The sequence below is a fragment of the Anolis carolinensis genome, chromosome 3 (assembly GCF_035594765.1).
Source record: "Anolis carolinensis isolate JA03-04 chromosome 3, rAnoCar3.1.pri, whole genome shotgun sequence".
Classification (NCBI taxonomy): Eukaryota; Metazoa; Chordata; class Lepidosauria; order Squamata; family Dactyloidae; genus Anolis; species Anolis carolinensis.
In genome coordinates, this window is record NC_085843.1 from 287123772 (window position 1) to 287145592 (window position 21821).

The 21821-nt window shown below is 46.4% G+C and overlaps 1 protein-coding gene across 2 annotated transcripts in view; it reads left to right on the plus strand.

Moving 5' to 3' along the window:
• fgf12 (fibroblast growth factor 12) overlaps window positions 1–21821 on the plus strand; it is a 410001-nt gene that overhangs the window by 287526 nt on the left and 100654 nt on the right. For both annotated transcript variants that reach the window (XM_062976944.1, XM_062976943.1), the window contains one exon: window positions 3033–3136. In XM_062976944.1, the coding sequence (XP_062833014.1) occupies window positions 3033–3136 (104 nt within the window). The remainder of the gene's footprint in view (window positions 1–3032; window positions 3137–21821) is intronic.

Below are 21821 nucleotides of genomic sequence, written 5' to 3' on the forward strand. Positions count from 1 at the left end.
CTGGCTTGTTCTTAAAAACTTCCTTTTCGGAGTCTGGTGGAATCTCCTCCTTTGGCGGTTTTTCAACTGGAGTTGTTGCGGAATTTCGTTTGGACGTGGGTGAAGAAAGCAGACTGACAGCAAAAGTTTTCTTCAAGATAGTTTACTTTTGGTCAAGAGCAGGTGACAATGTTAGCTAATGCCCAGAAAACGCAATGCCACCCCTTGCCTGTAGTGGCTTTCCAATTTATACAATTTTACAGAAGCATGCGCAGAAAGCTAACTGACAATGGAATTTGCTAACTATTATAATCCTTTTGGACATGCGTAGTTGCCTTGTAACTTATATAACTCATTACTCATCACATCAGGTGAAGTGTCCATAGTTTACTCCACGTATGCACTATCCTCAGGTAACATGTTCATAGTCCATCCCACGTATGCATCATCCAGCAGCCAAATCATTACTGCCATTTGCATGACCTTATATGGTGAGCAAAGAGCAAATGTCAGGCAGAACATGTCCTGTCAACACTTCCATGGAAAAACAAGGTTTTTGAGTAAGGGTCATCTAAGTAAATAAAATATTCAAGACCTGCTCCATTAGTGTTGGATGGCCATCTGTCAGGAGGACTTTGATTGTGTCTTCCTGCCTGGCAGACGGGGGCTGGACTGGATGGCCTTTTGGGGGTCTTCCAACTTTAGGATTCTGTGATTCCAAGAGGAACACGGATCGGATCCACATTTTGGTGAAGCCTCTTCTCCTTCCCGTCCTCGGCGGCCTGGGAGACAGCCCTTCATCACAAGACAAATGGCTGGCAGCGGATGAGTGATGGGAGCCATTTGCCTTCATTATCGGTGGTGATGTGCTCCATTTTCCCCTTCCTCTCCCTCCACCAGAAGTGCTTATAAATAGACCTGTTAATTGCAAGGTTTGGGCAGGATGCTGTAGCGCCGCCGAGGTTTAGAAATAGTCGATGTGCCGAAGCCGGAGATGCTGCGACGGCGAGGCTTCCTCTTCTCCCACCCTGCCATGCATTGCGCACCCACCACCCCAGGACCCCAGGTGATTTCCCCGGGAGAAATCACGAGAACTTCCTGGCTTTTAAGATTTGGGTTGTTGCGTTGTGGGACTTTTTGCTGCAGAGCATTCATTTGCATGAAGAAAACACAGTTCGGGATGGAAGAAGAGACACCCTCTTTTTTAGTTTTGCAAACGAAAGCATTCCTCATCGACTTTTACAAATATTTCCATCTTTAGTGTGCTTAATCTACTAAGGCATGGGCAAACTTTGGACCCCCCTCCAGATGTTTTCGACTGCAACTCCCACAATTCCTCACAACCTCAGGCCCCTTCCTTTCCCTCCTCAGCTGCTCCACTGAGGTCTGATGCAAACTGCTAACAAAATGGAGTCCTGCGCCTGAACATGCTCAGTACAATCACATGCCTACAACTCCTGTCACACTAAAGAGGTTCAAGCATGGGCAAACTTTAGCCCTCTCTCTAGGTGTTTTGGACTGCAACTCCCAACATTCCTCACAGCCTCAGGCCCCTTAAGCGGCTGAGGGGGGCAAGGAAAGGGCCTGAGGCTGTGAGGAATGCTGGGAGTTGCAGTCCAAAACACCTGGAGGGCAGCATTGGCAAGGCATGAGCATGTGGAGACCCCCTTTTGAAAACCACTAGCCAAGAAAAGCATGACCTTGTTAGAAGTCAGCCCTTTGAACAAGTGATATTCACAAGCGTTCATGTCATGGCACACAGGTAACTCGGTTGTTAAACCCAAGAACCATGTCTTTGAAGTGCCAAGGGCAAAGACACACACGCCACTACAAATATATATATATATATATATTTGGTTAGCGGAGGACGGTTGTTTCTTTGAAGTTGAAATTCCAGTTGTAATGGCCCAAAAGATATATACTCCCTTGAAACTTTTTAGTTTAAAACATCCACTCAGAGATTAAAAAACAAAACAAAGCAAAGTCTTCTTTGAAAGTCACCATATCTTTTTTACTCACAAACATCTTAAATTAATTCACTATACGGGATATATTTCTTATTAAAGTTCCCCTCACATCTTGATCCATGGCCCTCATCCTGTCTCTCCTCTCTCCGCCTTCCCTTCTACAGACTAAACATGCCCAGCTCTTTCAGCCGCTCCTCATAGAATCATAGAATCATAGAATAGTAGAGTTGGAAGAGACCTCATGGGCCATCCAGTCCAACCCCCTGCCAAGAAGCAGGAAATCGCATTCAAAGCACCCCCGAGAGATGGCCATCCAGCCTCTGCTTAAAAGCCTCCAAAGAAGGAGCCTCCACCACAGTCCGGGGGAGAGAGTTCCACTGCCGAACAGCCCTTCTCACAGGAAGTTCTTCCTAATGTTCAGGTGGAAGTTTGAAGCCATTGTTCCCTTGCGTCCTAGTCTGCAGGGCAGCAGAAAACAAGCTCCCTCCCTCCTCCCTAGGACTTCCCCTCACATATTTGTCCATGGCTCTCATGTCTCCTCTCAGCCTTCTCTTCTGCAGGCTAAACATGCCCAGCTCTTTAAGCCGCTCCTCATAGGGCTTGTTCTCCAGACCCTTGATCATTTTAGTCACCCTCCTCTGGACGCTTTCCAGCTTGTCAACATCTCCCTTCAACTGTGGTGCCCAGAATTGGACGCAGTGTGATTCCAGGTAACGTGGTCTGCCCAAGGCAGAATAGAATAGATGAGGAGCATGGCTTCCATCCCTGGATGTAGGCACTAGACTCCTCTTGATCCAGGCCAAAATCCCATTGGCTTTTTTAGCTGCCGCGTGACATTGTTGGCTCATGTTTACCTTGTTGTCTACGCAGACCCCAAGATCTGTAGTGGATTCATTGCCTACATTCTTTTAAAGTGTTGTCGAAGGCTTTCATGGGTGGAATCACAGGGTTGTTGTGTGTTCTCCGGGATGCTTCATCCCTATTATTCAGCTCCAGTTTGCAAAAGGGGTGCCGTGTGCCTTGACTTGGTGCTTCGCTTCTGTGTTGTTGATTCACGGTTGTCCCCTTTTCTTTCCTCTCCCGCAGCCCTCTTCAATCTGATCCCGGTGGGGCTCCGCGTGGTGGCCATCCAAGGCGTGAAGGCCGGCCTCTATGTGGCCATGAATGCCGAGGGCTATCTCTACAGCTCAGTAAGTTCCCTGGTTTTGTGGCATCTTTGAGATGAAATGGGTGGCCAAGAGTCTCTGGATAAGGCGGAAGCACCTCTCCGGTCCACAGCTGAGGAGTCGGTTCTCAACCATAGATCCTCCAGATGTTCTGGACATGAAAACCTAGAAGGCTCAGCCTTGGAGGGTGCCATACTCTGGAATATTTAGTAGCCAAATGGTTGGAAATTGCTGGAAAGATAGCCACTCATAATATGTTCTTGACTCGGACAGAGTCAGACAAATTACTTCTCACTTGGATCTGTAAAATAGGAGATTTTTGCCGAAGATTTTCATGGCCGAAATCCCTGAGTTGCTGTGAGTTTTTCAGGCTGTATGGCCATGTTCAGCAGCATTCTCTCCTCTAACGTTTCACTTGCATCTGTGGCTAATGGCATCTTCAGAGGTTCTGTTGACAGCAAGGCAAGTGGAGTGTAGATATATCTGCAGAAGGTCTAGGTTGGGAGAAAGAACACTTGTCTGTTTAAAGCAAGTGTAAATGATGTAATTGGCAAGCTTGAATTCGAATTTGAGTGGTCATGAAGTTTGAAAAGTCAATCAGTGAGAATATCTGCATAGAGGTAGCCTGTCCTCTGTTGCCTGGAGGCATCTTCTGTTTGGAAGGTGTTATTATAATATAATATAATATAATATAATATAATATAATATAATATAATAATAAAACTTTATTTATATACTGCCCTATCTCCCAGAAGGGACTCAGGGCGGTTTACAACAGTAATACACAGCATACAATGCATAATACATACAATATATAACAATATAAAAACAGATTATTACACAAAATAAAATGTTACACTAATAATAGCAACCAATGATAATCACAACAGGTTCCAATCGGGGGCGAGGGTCCATAATCCCATAGGTTAAACATGGTCCATAATCAGGAAAGATGAGACTGTGCACTATATATCAGGTCAAGGTTGGTGGGCTAACCAGAATGGATTCAAAGTTGCTGGAGGTGTTCAGTGACTCTTGATTGTTAGCTGTCTGGAGTTCTCCTGTTTCTGATTGGTGGTCTTTATTTACCAATCAGATAGTTAGACATTAAATAATGAACACCACTCTGAGACAGGAGAAGTCCAGACAATAAGCAATCAAGGGCTCGTTAACACCTCCCAAACAGAGGATGCCTCCAGGCAACAGAGGCCAGGCTACCTCTATGAAAATATCGTCATTGATTGACTTTGCAGCTTCATGACTACTCAATGGTATTCAAGCTTGTTAATTGCAACATTCACACTTGTTTTAACTAGGCACTTGTCTCACTGCCAACAGAACCTCAGAGGATGCCATTAGCCACAGATGCAGTCGAAATGTCAGGACAGACTGCTGCTGTGAAATGGCCATACAGTGTTAGGGATTCCTCTTCTTCCGAAGAGGAAGGGGAGCAGGAACGTATTCATGAATCTGAGGGGCAGTTGGAATCTGAGGAGGAGATTTTGCAAGTACCCACATTTCAGGAGAGGCGAAAGGAAACAGAGCAGAGATGTCGTTCACCTAGAATATCTGCCAGAAATGCAACGGAGTAATTGGGAACTGCCCTAGCAGCTGTGAGGGGACTCAGGGCTATAAAGCAGAAGCAGGTGCAGCCAGCTCTTGCTGGTAACAAACTGACTCTTTGCTCCCCTTGTGCCTGCTTCAAGTCTGCATCTGGGAAACTGCTCCTAAGGATTTATTGCTATTTCTTTGTCTGAAGTAAGACTGCTATTTGATTTGGGAATTTATCCGAGACTAAGAACTGTGTTTGCCTAAGACTTCCTTGCTTTCTTTTGCATTATTCCACTGAGTGTGCTGTACTTTGTTTTTCTGAAGTAAATCAGTTTTTATTAACTTACCACAGTGTTTTAAGGCTGTTCTTGAAAGACAAAACAGAACATACAGCCTGAAAACTCACAGCAACCTAGGAGATGGCAGTCTGCTTTTGGTTCTCCAGACATAGAGGCCCCATATAGTACGGCTAGCGCCGAGGGTTTCTGAGTCCAAAACATCGGGGAACCATTGTTACAGAGGGAATTCTTTTCCTCTGTGGGATCACTATCCATAGCTTCGTTTATCATTGATGTGTTCCTTCTTAGCATGCCAAGGCAATGTGGTGGTATTCTTGGGCTGGAAGTCCTTTATTTGAAATTGCACATTAAAACAAATGGCTTTTCAGTTAGGTTCATAGTAAAGTGGAAGTTGGGTGGCCACTTTGGGCCTTCCAGATTGTTTTAGAGATCAAGTTCCAGAGTATTAATGTACTAGTATGGCCAATGGTGAGGATTCTGGGTGTTGAAGTCCCAAATTTGAGGCGAACATTGTTACAGAGGGAATCAGTCTAATGCAGGGCTCACATCTGACAAAATATGACTCTGTGTTGTTCTTGGATCAGAGGTCCTTCTTCCAATAGAATTCACTATTTTCTGGTTTCACATATCCTTGCAAAGTCCGGGGACGTGGCTTACATTGTGCTGTGGTGTGTGTGGTCTTGGTTTAATTGCTTACCTTAATAAGGGAAATACGATTTCACAAACTGGCTGCTTCTCCTCTCGTGCTTCGAGCGGGTGCCTATTAAAGTAGGACCATATCTATTTTGGCATTTATGCATGGCTTCGATTATTAAAATAAAATCAATTTTTATAATACAGCAAATCGGTTTTTTTATAATGCAGTGAAACTGTGTTGCATTAAGCTTGTCTTAATTTGCTTTTAATGGCTGTATTTCGAGATTAATATCATCAATACAGTGATCGTGGTGTGGTATAGAATAGGGTAATATCATGGAATGGTGCAGCATGGGGTATACTACTAGTTAGGCCTATATGAATGGTAACTCTCAAGCAACCAGAAATGATGTTGATTCGGAATCAGCCAAAAACCGCTGGGTGCTGGTTAACTGAGAGTCTATCGTATTAGCTTTCATCTCCTAGTGACTGGAGATGAGGTTTCAATGACAGATAAATGGACGCATTAGAAGGGCCATGGTCGCGTTTTTGTATTCAGTGGCGCCACTTTGAATTAGCATATAAATTGATGATAATCTAGAACAAATCTGTATGGAACGACAAAGTGAAATGGATGGGTCAAAGCAGAAGGTGGGTGCCATGGGGGGGGGGGAAGGGAGACAGAGAGGGTCTGATGGCGTTACGGGGGATTGTGGCCCCATAAACAGCACCCTCCTCACTGAGGCGTGCCAAATGCCTTGCAAGACTACATCGTGCCAGTCCTAATTTGCAATACTTTCTACCTGAGTTATGGGGGTGCCTTGTGTTGGGAAGGATGGAGGGTTTTGCCACGAGTCGGAACGAACCTTCGTTAATGGAGTGGCGAAGCTCAAGGTGGGATTTCACCGGACCAAAACGTGTCCCCAAAGGCGCCTATTTGACTAATTCCTGCTTCGGAGCCGTGGCCCAGAAGGTCAGGGGGAGGTTGTTCATTGGGGACTCATTTAAGATAAATAATTGATTCTGGCTGATTTATTAAGGAGGGCAATTGCTTTGCTAGTAATGCCTCCATGCTTCACTGGGCTCCCCGTGATTGCTGATTAGGGCTGCCGTGAAGGCGCAGGCACGCAGGCGAGCACGGACTGGCCCGCGTTCGGATTGTGGCGGGGACGGAGCCTGACCCACTTCTGCGCATTGCCAAGTCCACAGCCTCACCTGGAAGGCAGGAATCCTAGAATGATATGCTGTTGAAGGCTTTCATGGCCAGGATTGCAGGGTTGTGTGTTTTCCAGGCAGTATGGCCATGTTCCAGAAGTATTCTCTCCTGATGTTTCACCCACATCTATGGCAGGCATTCTCAGAGGTTGTGAGGTATTAGAGCTGCATATTCAGGTTTTAAGGCAGGGAACAAAGTGGCCTGTGAATGAAATCTATATCTATATTGTCAGGACCCTGGCTGCAGAGCACCAATAACCTTACACAGAGGCCAGTCTCTATCTAATATCTTTATTAAAGAAATATATAAAATCAATAAAAACAAGTGAAGAATATAGTTCAGAAGCAGACCTTTCAGATGAGGTCAAATATAGTCCAGAAATGTATTGTCCAATATAAGATATTAGAGTTCAAAGTTTTAATCCACTTGACCGAAACACACACTTTGCCAAGCAATAGTGTGGGGAAATAACAGAGTCTTAGAGTCCAATGAAGCTTGACAACAAGGCTGGAAATAGACTTGATTCTTGGCTAGATTCGTGACTGGAGACAAGACGAACATGAAGCATGAATAGAGTCCGTGGTAAAACCGTGAGACAGGGCAAGGCTTGAAGCTTGATCCGGGAAGCAAGGAACTGGGATTACGAAGTCCACACACGATCTCTCTCCTCAAGCTGATCAATTGACTCCGCAAAGAATCCCTCGCGCCAAACACCTATATTGGGTCTCGTTTTCCCGCCAACAGAACTCTTTCCCTAGAGAACGAGAAGCGAAACCCAACTCTGTCCAGATGTGTGACTCCTTAGAATTTCCCAAGGGAAGCAGACCTAATCAGCTTGATGTTCGGCAGCGATCCGTAAACTCCTCCGTTGGGCTTCTCTGACTCCCCTTTCTCTAGAATAAGATTCCTTCCTGGGAAACGGAGGGGAGTTCTGCCCAAGGCCTGTTTGGCTGAATTCTTGAGGGCAAACATCAACATCCTGCAGGTTAAGGGACTCCGGCTCTTGCTGAACCGGCGAAAACCCCATGTTTTCCTCTTCGTCTGCCACAATAGTACTAGGAACAGGACTACAAGGCCCATGAGTCCTCACATATATCTATATCTATATATATTTATAATAAAAGTCAGTGTTTGTATGCGGCAGTGTATGTATGTATGTATGCGGCGGAATATGTGCCAGCTTTCTGATTGGCCAACACTATCACAGGCCACTGTGTCCACCAGGAATGACGGACCTGGCCCAAACTTGACACGCTTAACCCCCATGATGCACTTTACATCCCGGTGCCATTTGCGGGACGATGGACCATGGGTGATGGGATTTGTAATACTTTCAATCACTACAATTCCCACAAGCCACTCCAAAGCCCGCCAGTGATGGAACTTGACCAAACTTGGTACACAGAACCATCATGAACTCCTTCCTGTCCTGGGGCAGATTGGGGGAGAATGAACCAAGTAGCTTCACTCACTTCTTACTCTGGGAGTTGTAGTTCACCCTTATGCAGACAGCACTGAACTCAGCCGACTTCGGATCTGGACCAAACTTGGAACACTACCTCATCATGCACAACTGTGCATACAGGCAGGGTTTCAGGGTGATTGTCCTTTGGCTCTGGGAGTTGTAGTTCACCATTATACAGATAGCACTGAACCCAGCCGACTTCGGATCTGGACCAAACTTGGCACACAGGTTTCTCAAAACACCCGGGCACCACCAGGACCTCAAGCTAGTCCATAATAAAATTGAAAACCCATATGTGTGTATGTGGCACGGGTGTCCGCTCACACAGACGGCCTCCAGCCTCCACAAACAGGCTACAGTTCCCAGTGCTGAGGAGCCAACAAGTCACTCTTTTCCACTGACATTTCAGTTACAGCGAGCACCATGAACATGCAGCCCAACCCCTGCCAATGTCCTTCCCAAACACTACGGCCCACCTCCCAAGGAATGCTTTCATTTGGGGACCATTTCATCCTAGATTTTGCTTTTTCCACCACAGGCAGGCACCCCAGGGTTCTCCATTGCTGGGAAATTTGCATGACTCCGCCTACTGCCCTTGCCTTTCAAATCTGTCTGCAGAACAAACAGAGCAGAACTGAGCAGCAACTTAACTTACTGGAAGAGTTTGGGGGCTTGAAGTTGTAGTTCACCTGCATCAAGTCAGAGCACTGTGACTCCTACTGGGGAATTTATAGGAGCTGTAGTTCACCTACACCTAGAACACTATGAACCCAAACAATGATGGCTCTGGGCCAAACTTCCCATGCAACCCCGATATGCCCAGATTTGAATACTGGTGGGTTTGGAGGGGAATTGGACTGGACATTTGGGAGTAGTAGGTACTGGGATTTATAGTTCACCTGCAATCGAACCCCACCAATGATGGTGGTGATGATGAGCCCCATAACCAATACAACATATTGGACAAGTTTGGGGAAAAGGGAGTTCTAGTTCACCTGCATCCAGAGAAACACTGACCCCCACTGACAATGGACCGGGACCAACATTTGCACAGAGAAGCCTCATGACCAACTGAACATACTGCAGGGGTTTGTGGGAATGGGCCTTGCTTTTGGGAGTTGCAGTTCACCTGCATCCAAAGACCACTGAACCCAGCCAATGACAGATCTGGACCAAACTAGGCACACAGACTGAACATTGCCTGCTGTGGATACTGACAGATATTTCGGGACAATTGCCCTGGGAATCTGGGAGTTGTAGTAGTTCACCCCCATCCAGAGAGCGCTGCAGCCGGGCGATGACCAGCCAACAACAGATCTGGACCACACTTGGGACACAGACCCAAAATGGCCAACTCTGAATACTGTCAGGCTTTGGGGAGCATTGACCCACGATTCTGGGAATTGTAGTTCACCCACTCTAAACATTCAAATACAAATAATGCCTATTTCAAATGACCCGGGCACCGCCGGGTCTCCAAGCTAGTACATAATAAAAGAAGCAGAATATTTAAAAGAGGGCGATTCAAAGCCCCCCTGACAAGTCCAGCACTTGGACATTTCATATACTATTTGTTTGGACAGCGACTGACTGATGGAGCTGATGATATTGCTGATGGCTGTGCTGACTTTGGCCTTTTGGGAGTTGTAGTCTTGCTAAATTCTGCAAGCTGGGCTTTGGAGAAGCAAAGCCTGCTCCATCTTCAGCAAAAGCTGTGTGTCATGTCGCCTCTCCATCTTCTCTGCTCCGAGCTAAATATACTCAGCTCCCTAAGGCTTGGCTTCCGGACCTCTTCGCATTTGGGTCACCGACAAAAGGAAGAAGTTATTCCTAACGTTTAATTGGAATCTCCTCCTTTGCAATTTCTGGCCCAGGCCAAATTTTATGGCACAGCCATCTTCCAGGTGATGGCAACTGTAATGTATTAGCCTACCTTGTAGGGCTGGTGTATAAGGGCAGCCCTATAAGTCTTGGTTCCAAAGGCATGGCTGAAGCCAGAGCGGAGGGGCAATCCGGCAGCCAATTCAGGGAGGGTAGTCTGATTGGTGGATGTAAATGATGTGTTTACCCAGTAACAGAATGTGGGCGGAGCCAAAGTGACAGTTACATCTTGGAGCCAAAGTGACAGTTGGAGAGTTAGAGTTCTGGGGGGGGGGGTGCCATTTGGAGGTTGGAAAAAGGAGAGTGGACATATTTTTGGGAATTGTAATTTGAATTGAGAGCATAGTTTTGACAACTATCTTGAGACAAAGAGAACTAGGTGGTGATTCTCTAGAAACAGATCTGAATATTCCTCCTCTAAGTGAACTCTATGACATCAATGGGGCTGCCATGAGTCAATAGGCACATGTGCAGACATGGTTTGGCCATGGAGGATCTTGCCTTTCCTCCGCTGCCCTTACAAATGGGCTGTCAGGGTGTGGTTAAAAAATCATCAGCTCCACACCACCCTGATTTATTGATGATCCAGGCCTCTCACCAATACATCCTCAGTCAGACTGCTTGCCCGTCTGGATAAGCAGCACCGACAAATGACACCACAGTTGTTAATCAGCTGAACACAGCGGTTCTTAGACTTTATTCTATATATACAAAAGTTATTTACAAGTTGCAAAGTCCATCACTCATAGGGACATGCTCTCTCCTTGTCAATCAGTGCTCACACACGGCTGATAACAGCACATTCCACAGCAGAAAGACAAACACCCTCTCAGATCGGAAGTCACAACCTATTGGCTCTTGCAGGCTATCAGTCAAAACTTGCCTGCTGTTAACACTTAAGTTGTTGGAAAACATGTCCGGTACACACAGTTGCAAACCTTCAACAGTAAACACACTTGATTCATCATTTCACCCTTACACCCAAAATACACCAACATGGGCTGCTCAGGTTGAAGAGGCAGCCAGTCCCTCTGCTGCCTTTCCAAATGAAAATAAGCTGGAAGCACGAATGGCAGGCCTCTGATCTTGCCCTTCTTCTCGCTAAAAGCCCATCTGGTTGCTCCCTTTTCCACCGATGTTGCATCCCTTTGTTGCTGCTCTCCGTTTGAGTAGGCAAAGTGTAATTAAATTATTTAGTGGAAGTAGACGGGGAAGCAAAGGGAGTGCCATCTGCAATATTAAAAAAATCCCGTCTTTCTTCCAAGAAAGGAAAGTGTCTGTGACAGAGGGAGAAACATCTTCACAATGTGCAGCTCGTGGCTCACAACGCATACATTAGTTCTCCGTTTTGCCGTATTTTAACCATTACGGACAATGGAGGCAGGGAAGGCTTATTATGCAAAGATGAAAGCTGGGTGTGTCTATTCAGCATGTACAAAATCGGCCCGTGTCCCCTTAGGATTGTTTCCATCCCACCTTCCTTCTGTTCCATCACTTTGCATTGGAATTAAGCCATCCCCAATGGGCCTGTCTTAGCAGAAGGCTTCCCTCTCTCTCCGGGTTCTGCTTCAGCGCTTTTGTTTCCACAGCGAAACGGAGACCCTTTCATCTCTGCAGATTCAAGGTTGTTGGTTAGAAGCAGGCCCACAATTCTGCGTTCTGGATTGGCATCGTTTCTGCACAAGGGATTTTTTTTATTGTGTCAGAAGTGACTTGAGAACATACTGCAAGTCACTTCTGGTGTGAAAGAATTGGCCGTCTACAGAGACGTTGCCCACAGGATGCCTGGATGTGTTAACATCCTGCTGGGAAGCTTCTCTCATGTCCACTCAAGCTAGAGCTGACAGACGGGAGCTCACCCCATCTCATGGATTCGAACCGGCAACTTTCAGATCAGCAACCCAACTTTCAGGTCAGCAGTCCAGCCGACAGAAGGGTTTAACCCATTGCGTCACCATAGCTCTTGCACATGAGATGCAGAGTGTGCATTTTGCAGTACTCGCAGTTATAGACAACAGGGTGTAGAGTGGGTCATACAGGCTCTATGTGCCAAGTTTGGTCCAGTTTGTCATTTGTGTCATTTGCACTGGTCTCAGGAAATGAGTGAAGGTACTGCAAGTCCCATCATCCTTGGTCTGTCCTGTCCCAAACCGCATCAGGATGTAGAGTGGGTCATGGGTGTTCTTTATGGCAAGTTTGGTACTGATTTGTCATTGGTGGGAGTCTCAGTGGCCTGAGGAAGTGAGTGAAGGTACTGCAAGTCCCATCATCCTTGGTCTGTCCTGTCCCAAACCGCACCAGGATGTAGAGTGGGACATGGGTATTCTGTATGGCAAGTTTGGTACTGATTTGTCATTGGTGGGAGTCTCAGTGGCCTGAGGAAGTGAGTGAAGGTACTGCAAGTCCCATCATCCTTGGTCTGTCCTGTCCCAAACAGCACCAGGATGTAGAGTGGGACATGCGTGTTCTGTGTGGCAAGTTTGGTACTGATTTGTCATTGGTGGGAGTCGCAGTGCTCTGAGAAAGTGAGTGAAGGTACTGCAAGTCCCATCATCCTTGGTCTGTCCTGTCCCAAACAGCACCAGGATGTAGAGTGGGACATGGGTGTTCTGTATGGCAGATTTGGTACTGATTTGTCATTGGTGGGAGTCGCAGTGCTCTGAGGAAGTGAGTGAAGGTACTGCAAGTCCCATCGTTCATGGTTCATCCTTCTCCAAACCACACCAGGGTGTAGAGTGGGTCATGGGTGTTTTGTATGGCAAGTTTGGTACTGATTTGTCATTGGTGGGAGTCACAGTGCTCTGAGGAAGTGAGTGAAGGTACTGCAAGTCCCATCGTTCATGGTTCATCCTTCTCCAAACCGCACCAGGGTGTAGAGTGGGACATGGGTGTTCTGTATGGCAAGTTTGGTACTGATTTGTCATTGGTGGGAGTCTCAGTGGCCTGAGGAAGTGAGTGAAGGTACTGCAAGTCCCATCGTCCATGGTTCATCCTTCTCCAAACCGCACCAGGATATAGAGTGGGTCATGGGTGTTTTGTATGGCAAGTTTGGTACTGATTTGTCATTGGTGGGAGTCTCGGTGGCCTGAGGAAGTGAGTGAAGGTACTGCAAGTCCCATCGTCCATGGTTCATCCTTCTCCAAACCACACCAGGGTGTAGAGTGGGACATGGGTGTTCTGTATGGCAAGTTTGGTACTGATTTGTCATTGGTGGGAGTCGCAGTGGCCTGAGGAAGTGAGTGAAGGTACTGCAAGTCCCATCGTCCATGGTTCATCCTTCTCCAAACCGCACCAGGATATAGAGTGGGTCATGGGTGTTTTGTATGGCAAGTTTGGTACTGATTTGTCATTGGTGGGAGTCTCGGTGGCCTGAGGAAGTGAGTGAAGGTACTGCAAGTCCCATCGTCCATGGTTCATCCTTCTCCAAACCACACCAGGGTGTAGAGTGGGACATGGGTGTTCTGTATGGCAAGTTTGGTACTGATTTGTCATTGGTGGGAGTCTCAGTGGCCTGAGGAAGTGAGTGAAGGTACTGCAAGTCCCATCGTCCATGGTTCATCCTTCTCCAAACCGCACCAGGATATAGAGTGGGTCATGGGTGTTTTGTATGGCAAGTTTGGTACTGATTTGTCATTGGTGGGAGTCTCGGTGGCCTGAGGAAGTGAGTGAAGGTACTGCAAGTCCCATCGTCCATGGTTCATCCTTCTCCAAACCACACCAGGGTGTAGAGTGGGACATGGGTGTTCTGTATGGCAAGTTTGGTACTGATTTGTCATTGGTGGGAGTCTCGGTGGCCTGAGGAAGTGAGTGAAGGTACTGCAAGTCCCATCGTCCATGGTTCATCCTTCTCCAAACCGCACCAGGGTGTAGAGTGGGACATGGGTGTTCTGTATGGCAAGTTTGGTACTGATTTGTCATTGGTGGGAGTCTCAGTGGCCTGAGGAAGTGAGTGAAGGTACTGCAAGTCCCATCGTCCATGGTTCATCCTTCTCCAAACCGCACCAGGGTGTAGAGTGGGTCATGGGTGTTCTGTATGGCAAGTTTGGTACTGATTTGTCATTGGTGGGAGTCGCAGTGCTCTGAGGACGTGAGTGAAGGTACTACAAGTCCCATCATCCTTGGTCTGTCCTGTCCCAAACTGCACCAGGATGTAGAGTGGGTCATGGATGTTCTGTATGGCAAGTTTGGTACTGATTTGTCATTGGTGGGAGTCGCAGTGCTCTGAGGAAGTGAGTGAAGGTACTACAAGTCCCATCATCCTTGGTCTGTCCTGTTCCAAACCGCACCAGGATGTAGAGTGGGTCATGGGTGCTCTGTATGGCAAGTTTGGTACTGATTTGTCATTGGTGGGAGTCGCAGTGCTCTGAGGAAGTGAGTGAAGGTACTGCAAGTCCCATCGTCCATGGTCTGCCCTGTCCCAAACTGCACCAGGATGTAGAGTGGGACATGGGTGTTCTGTATGGCAGGTTTGGTACTGATTTGTCATTGTGGGAGTCGCAGTGCTCTAAGGAAGTGAGTGAAGGTACTGCAAGTCCCATCGTCCATGGTTCATCCTTCTCCAAACCGCACCAGGATGTAGAGTGGGACATGGGTGTTCTGTGTGGCAAGTTTGGTACTGATTTGTCATTGGTGGGAATCGCAGTGCTCTGAGAAAGTGAGTGAAGGTACTGCAAGTCCCATCGTCCATGGTCTGTCCTGTCCCAAACCGCACCAGGATGTAGAGTGGGACATGGGTGTTCTGTGTGGCAAGTTTGGTACTGATTTGTCATTGGTGGGAGTCGCAGTGCTCTGAGGAAGTGAGTGAAGGTACTACAAGTCCCATCATCCTTGGTCTGTCCTGTCCCAAACCGCACCAGGATGTAGAGTGTGTCATGGGTGTTCTGTATGGCAAGTTTGGTACTGATTTGTCATTGGTGGGAGTCTCGGTGGCCTGAGGAAGTGAGTGAAGGTACTGCAAGTCCCATCGTCCATGTTTCATCCTTCTCCAAACCACACCAGGGTGTAGAGTGGGACATGGGTGTTCTGTATGGCAAGTTTGGTACTGATTTGTCATTGGTGGGAGTCGCAGTGGCCTGAGGAAGTGAGTGAAGGTACTGCAAGTCCCATCGTCCATGGTTCATCCTTCTCCAAACCGCACCAGGGTGTAGAGTGGGACATGGGTGTTCTGTATGGCAAGTTTGGTACTGATTTGTCATTGGTGGGAGTCTCAGTGGCCTGAGGAAGTGAGTGAAGGTACTGCAAGTCCCATCGTCCATGGTTCATCCTTCTCCAAACCGCACCAGGGTGTAGAGTGGGACATGGGTGTTCTGTATGGCAAGTTTGGTACTGATTTGTCATTGGTGGGAGTCGCAGTGCTCTGAGGACGTGAGTGAAGGTACTACAAGTCCCATCATCCTTGGTCTGTCCTGTCCCAAACTGCACCAGGATGTAGAGTGGGTCATGGATGTTCTGTATGGCAAGTTTGGTACTGATTTGTCATTGGTGGGAGTCGCAGTGCTCTGAGGAAGTGAGTGAAGGTACTACAAGTCCCATCATCCTTGGTCTGTCCTGTTCCAAACCGCACCAGGATGTAGAGTGGGTCATGGGTGCTCTGTATGGCAAGTTTGGTACTGATTTGTCATTGGTGGGAGTCGCAGTGCTCTGAGGAAGTGAGTGAAGGTACTGCAAGTCCCATCGTCCATGGTCTGCCCTGTCCCAAACTGCACCAGGATGTAGAGTGGGACATGGGTGTTCTGTATGGCAGGTTTGGTACTGATTTGTCATTGTGGGAGTCGCAGTGCTCTAAGGAAGTGAGTGAAGGTACTGCAAGTCCCATCGTCCATGGTTCATCCTTCTCCAAACCGCACCAGGATGTAGAGTGGGACATGGGTGTTCTGTGTGGCAAGTTTGGTACTGATTTGTCATTGGTGGGAGTCGCAGTGCTCTGAGGAAGTGAGTGAAGGTACTACAAGTCCCATCATCCTTGGTCTGTCCTGTCCCAAACCGCACCAGGATGTAGAGTGGGTCATGGATGTTCTGTATGGCAAGTTTGGTACTGATTTGTCATTGGTGGGAATCGCAGTGCTCTGAGAAAGTGAGCGAAGGTACTGCAAGTCCTATCGTCCATGGTCTGTCCTGTCCCAAACCTCACCAGGGTGCAGAGTGGGACATGGGTGCTCTGTGTGCCACGTTTGGTACTTCAACACTTGGCATAATGGGACTTGAAACATCTGGGAGGGTACACTTTTTGGATCAGAATCAAACAGAGATCAGAGAGCTGGGCCCAAACTGGCAAAAGGGATTTCAACAGGGGAAAATATACAGTCATACATTTTGGCAATAAAAACGAAATGCATAGATATAGAAGAGGTGACACTTGGCTTGAAAACTATAAACGTGAAACCGACTCAGGTGACCCAGCAGAGGACAAACTGAACTTGAGTCAACAGTGTGATGCTGCAGCTAAAAAGGCCAATGCAATCCCAGGCTGCATCAGGAGAAAATAGTATCCAGATCGAGGGAAGTCATAGTCCCAGTCTTTTCTGCTTTGACCAGGCCTGACCTGGAATAATAGCCCTAGGGTCCATTTTTGGGGTCTATATCTATGCAAGATATAGATCTGGACAAGATGGAATGTGTCCAGAAAAGGGCCACCAAAATGGTCAGATGTCTGGAGGGTCTGGAAACTATGAATCCCTCTGAAGAGCAGCTTCAGGAGCTGGGATTGTTTAGCTTGGAGAAAACAAGGATGAGAGAAGGACATGAAAGCTGTGTTTAAACATCAGAAAGGACATCCCATTGAAAAAGGAACAAGCTTATTTCCTGCTGCTCCGGAGACACAATGGAGACATGGATCCAGATTGCAGGAAAAGAGCACCCACTTGTTATTGTGATTACCTGGGCTTGGCCCCATGTTAGCCGCCCGGAGTCCCTTCGGGGAGATGGAGGCGGAATATAAAAATATTATTATTATTATTATTATTATTATTATTATTATTATTATTATTATTATTATTATTATGACACAGCAAACAAGATCGATATGCTGGATTTCGTATCACAAAATCACAAGTCAAACACTTCCCAAGTGTCTAGGATTGTGTGATGTATTTTCGGATGATGCTGCAGATCCCAGTAGGGTGGCCTTTTGCAGTTGGCAGATCGTGATTTTGTCAATGTCTATTGTTTCCAAATGCCGGCTGAGATCTTTTGGCACGGCACCCAGTGTGCCCATCACCACCGGGACCACCTGCACTGGTTTCTGCCAGAGTCTTTGCAGTTCAATCTTGAGGTCCTGATAGCGGCTGAGTTTTTCCTGTTGTTTTTCGTCAATGCGACTGTCACCTGGGATGGCGACATCAATGATCCAAACCTTGTTCTTTTCCACAACTGTGATGTCTGGTGTGTTGTGTTCCAGAACTTTGTCAGTCTGGATTCGGAAGTCTCACAGTATCTTTGCGTGCTCATTTCCCAATACTTTTGCAGGTTTGTGATCCCACCAGTTCTTTGCTGCTGGGAGGTGGTACTTGAGGCATAAGTTCCAATGAATCATTTGAGCCACATAGTTGTGCCTCTGTTTGTAGTCTGTCTGTGCGATTTTCTTACAGCAGCTGAGGATATGATCAATGGTTTCGTCGGTTTCCTTGCACATTTTGGGTCATCATCTGATTTTTCGATCTTGGCCTGAATTGCCTTTGTCCTGATGTCTTGCTCCTGGGCTGCAAGGATCAGGCCTTCCGTCTCCTTCTTCAGGGTCCCATTCGTGAGCCAGAGCCAGGTCTTCTATTATTATTATTATTATTATTATTATTATTATTATTATTATTATTATTATTAATGGCCTTTGTCCTGATGTCTTGCTCCTGGGCTGCAAGGATCAGGCCTTCTGTCTCCTTCTTCAGGGTCCCATTCGTGAGCCAGAGCCAGGTCTTCTATTATTATTATTATTATTATTATTATTATTATTATTATTATTAATGGCCTTTGTCCTGATGTCTTGCTCCTGGGCTGCAAGGATCAGGCCTTCTGCCTCCTTCTTCAGGGTCCCATTCGTGAGCCAGAGCCAGGTCTTCTATTATTATTATTATTATTATTATTATTATTATTATTATTATTATTAATTGCCTTTGTCCTGATGTCTTGCTCCTGGGCTGCAAGGATCAGGCCTTCTGTCTCCTTCTTCGGGGTCCCATTCGTGAGCCAGAGCCAGGTCTTCTATTATTATTATTATTATTATTATTATTATTATTATTATTATTATTATTAATTGCCTTTGTCCTGATGTCTTGCTCCTGGGCTGCAAGGATCAGGCCTTCTGTCTCCTTCTTCAGGGTCCCATTCGTGAGCCAGAGCCAGGTCTTCTATTATTATTATTATTATTATTATTATTATTATTATTATTATTATTAATGGCCTTTGTCCTGATGTCTTGCTCCTGGGCTGCAAGGATCAGGCCTTCTGTCTCCTTCTTCGGGGTCCCATTCGTGAGCCAGAGCCAGGTCTTCTATTATTATTATTATTATTATTATTATTATTATTATTATTATTATTAATTGCCTTTGTCCTGATGTCTTGCTCCTGGGCTGCAAGGATCAGGCCTTCTGTCTCCTTCTTCAGGGTCCCATTCGTGAGCCAGAGCCAGGTCTTCTATTATTATTATTATTATTATTATTATTATTATTATTATTATTATTATTATTATTATTAATGGCCTTTGTCCTGATGTCTTGCTCCTGGGCTGCAAGGATCAGGCCTTCTGTCTCCTTCTTAAGGGTCCCATTTGTGAGCCAGAGCCAGGTCTTCTCCTTATCAGCCTTTCCTTCAATTTTGTCAAGGAACTTTCCATGCAATGTTTTGTTGTGCCAGCTGTCAGCTCTAGTTTGTAGTGCGGTTTTTTTGTACTTTTTTTTTGTCTGCTGTGCTTTGAGGAGTTTCTGATTTTTGACTTCAATCAAATTATTATTATTATTATTAAACAGTGGATCCAAATTGCAGGAAAAAAATTCCAACCAAACATTTGGAAGAACTTGTTAAGAGTAAGATCTGTTCGACAGTGGAATTTATGCTGCTCCCGTTGACCATTGACTCTGGTGGAGTCTGCTTCAGAGTCTGGATGGCCGTATGTTTGGAGGGCTTTTATTGTGTCTTCCTGCCTGGCAGATTAGGCTTGGACTGGATGACCTTTGGGGGTCCCTTCAAACTCTGTGATCCTGTAATTCAGTGAATGCATGGCAATTGAGACTAACAATAGGATTTTGCACTCTGTGCCTGGGCCAAAATGAATGGCAAAGGAGCAAGCCGTGCATTTGCAAAAGAGACCCAGTGACGAAACAAGATGTATCTGTAGGGTTGATGAGGAACGGAAAAAATGGATTTTTAGACATATATTGTATGCACATTAGAAGCCCTGAAATGTAGAAAAACCAGACTCTCTCTGTGTTAGATTTTTGGGATGCACAAGCTGACAGGACAGGGGGGAGAAGGGGGCCCTTCTACATTCCAGTACGAGATGGTGCCAGGTATGCGAATGGAGGGAGAGTGACTTCTCCCCCTCCCTTTTGACAAGGCAGAAGGAGGCCTCTGGATGGATTTGTCTTTGTGTCTGTGACTTGCTACAAGTTTAAGAGTGCTTTGATAGGAAAATGCTGATTGTGCATATTTAGGCCCATGTATGTAAGCATGTGAAGTGACGTACTAATGACGAGATGTATGTAAAAGCATGTTCTTTGTCTGAAAATGTATAAAAAGGCCAGTCCACGCCTTGATCGGGGCTCTGGTTTGCTTTTTGGAACCGATTCCACTTCCAGAGTCTCAGCTGAAATAATAAACCGGACTTTTTGGTCTCTCAGAAGGATCTCTCTTGGTGTTATCTCCCTTCATTCTACAACAGGGTGAGGGGCCCTTTCAGAATGTGGGTTTTGTGCTGCCCTTTTCCCTTTGCTTCTGTGGCGTGTTTCCTCCTTCCTAGGAATCCGTGTCCTCTAAGTGCCGATGGAGGGAGGCCTTCCTTTCCTTTCTCGGTGGATGCGGTCTTAGTCTTTGCAGTGCTTTGCATTCAGGGGAGGACGGCAGATTTAGGAATAAATGCAAATGGTCTGGACCGTGGAGGGAGAGTTTTAATTTCCCTTCCATCTGGATCGTAATTCTTGGGTCACAACGGCTCCGGGAGGCAGGCGAGGCTGCATCCAAAACGAGGCCGAGATGGGCCTTTTGGCAAAGTGCCTCGCCAAATATTTGAGCCTTTGCTGTAACAAATGGCTAAATAAACAAGCTGTCGGCAGAAAGGCTCGGCCTCCCTTTCTCTCCTCTCTCATAACGGGTGGCTTCCCTGTCACAGTGATGGCGATTCCATCCCAGGTTTTATTCCAGACCCAGAATCCTTTTCCCCCCCTATGTTCTAAACCAGATCTGTTTAGATTGGATAGTAAAGGTCAAACACTTTATGTTTTGTTGGATTGCATTGTTGTTTGATTGGTATAGAATTTTTGCCATATCTGTAAGCCGCCTTGAGTCCCTTCGGATGAGAAAGGCGAGATAGAAATGATGTAAATAAATAAATAAATAAATAAATAATGGTGCCCTTAAGGATTGAAGGATTCCTTGATTGAAGGAAGCATGGAATCCCATGGAAGCATGGAATTCCTCGGCATGGAAGATGGAGTAACAGCACCTCCCCATGGCCAGAGTCGAGCAAAACCTCCAAAATGCCAGAAATAAGATGGGAAATGTCTTTGCCTTTGTTTGTGTTGTCTGACCAGGGCAAAAGCAGAAATGCAGGTAGATAAATAGGTACCGCTTTTAGCAGGGAGGTAATAATGGTGTCCTTAAGGACATTGATCGGAGGAAGCTCCTCGGCATGGAAGATGGAGTAACAGCACCTCCCCATGGCCAGAGTCGAGTATAACCTCCAAGATGCCAGAAATAAGATGGGAAAGGCCTTTGCCTCTGTTTGTGTTGTCTGTCCAGGGCAAAAGCAGAAATGCAGGTAGATAAATAGGTACCGCTTTTAGCAGGGAGGTAATAATGGTGTCCTTAAGGACATTGATCAGAGGAAGCTCCTTGGCATGGAACATGGAGTGACAGCACCTCCCCATGGCCAGAGTCGAGCATAGCCTCCAAGATGCCAGAAATAAGATGGGAAATGCCTTTGCCTCTGTTTGTGTTGTCTGTCCAGGGCAAAAGCAGAAATGCAGGTAGATAAATAGGTACCGCTTTTAGCAGGGAGGTAATAATGGTGTCCTTAAGGACATTGATCGGAGGAAGCTCCTCGGCATGGAAGATGGAGTAACAGCACCTCCCCATGGCCAGAGTCGAGTATAACCTCCAAGATGCCAGAAATAAGATGGGAAAGGCCTTTGCCTCTGTTTGTGTTGTCTGTCCAGGGCAAAAGCAGAAATGCAGGTAGATAAATAGGTACCGCTTTTAGCAGGGAGGTAATAATGGTGTCCTTAAGGACATTGATCAGAGGAAGCTCCTTGGCATGGAACATGGAGTGACAGCACCTCCCCATGGCCAGAGTCGAGCATAGCCTCCAAGATGCCAGAAATAAGATGGGAAATGCCTTTGCCTCTGTTTGTGTTGTCTGTCCAGGGCAAAAGCAGAAATGCAGGTAGATAAATAGGTACCGCTTTTAGCAGGGAGGTAATAAAGGTGCAGTTAAGGACATTGATCGGAGGAAGCTCC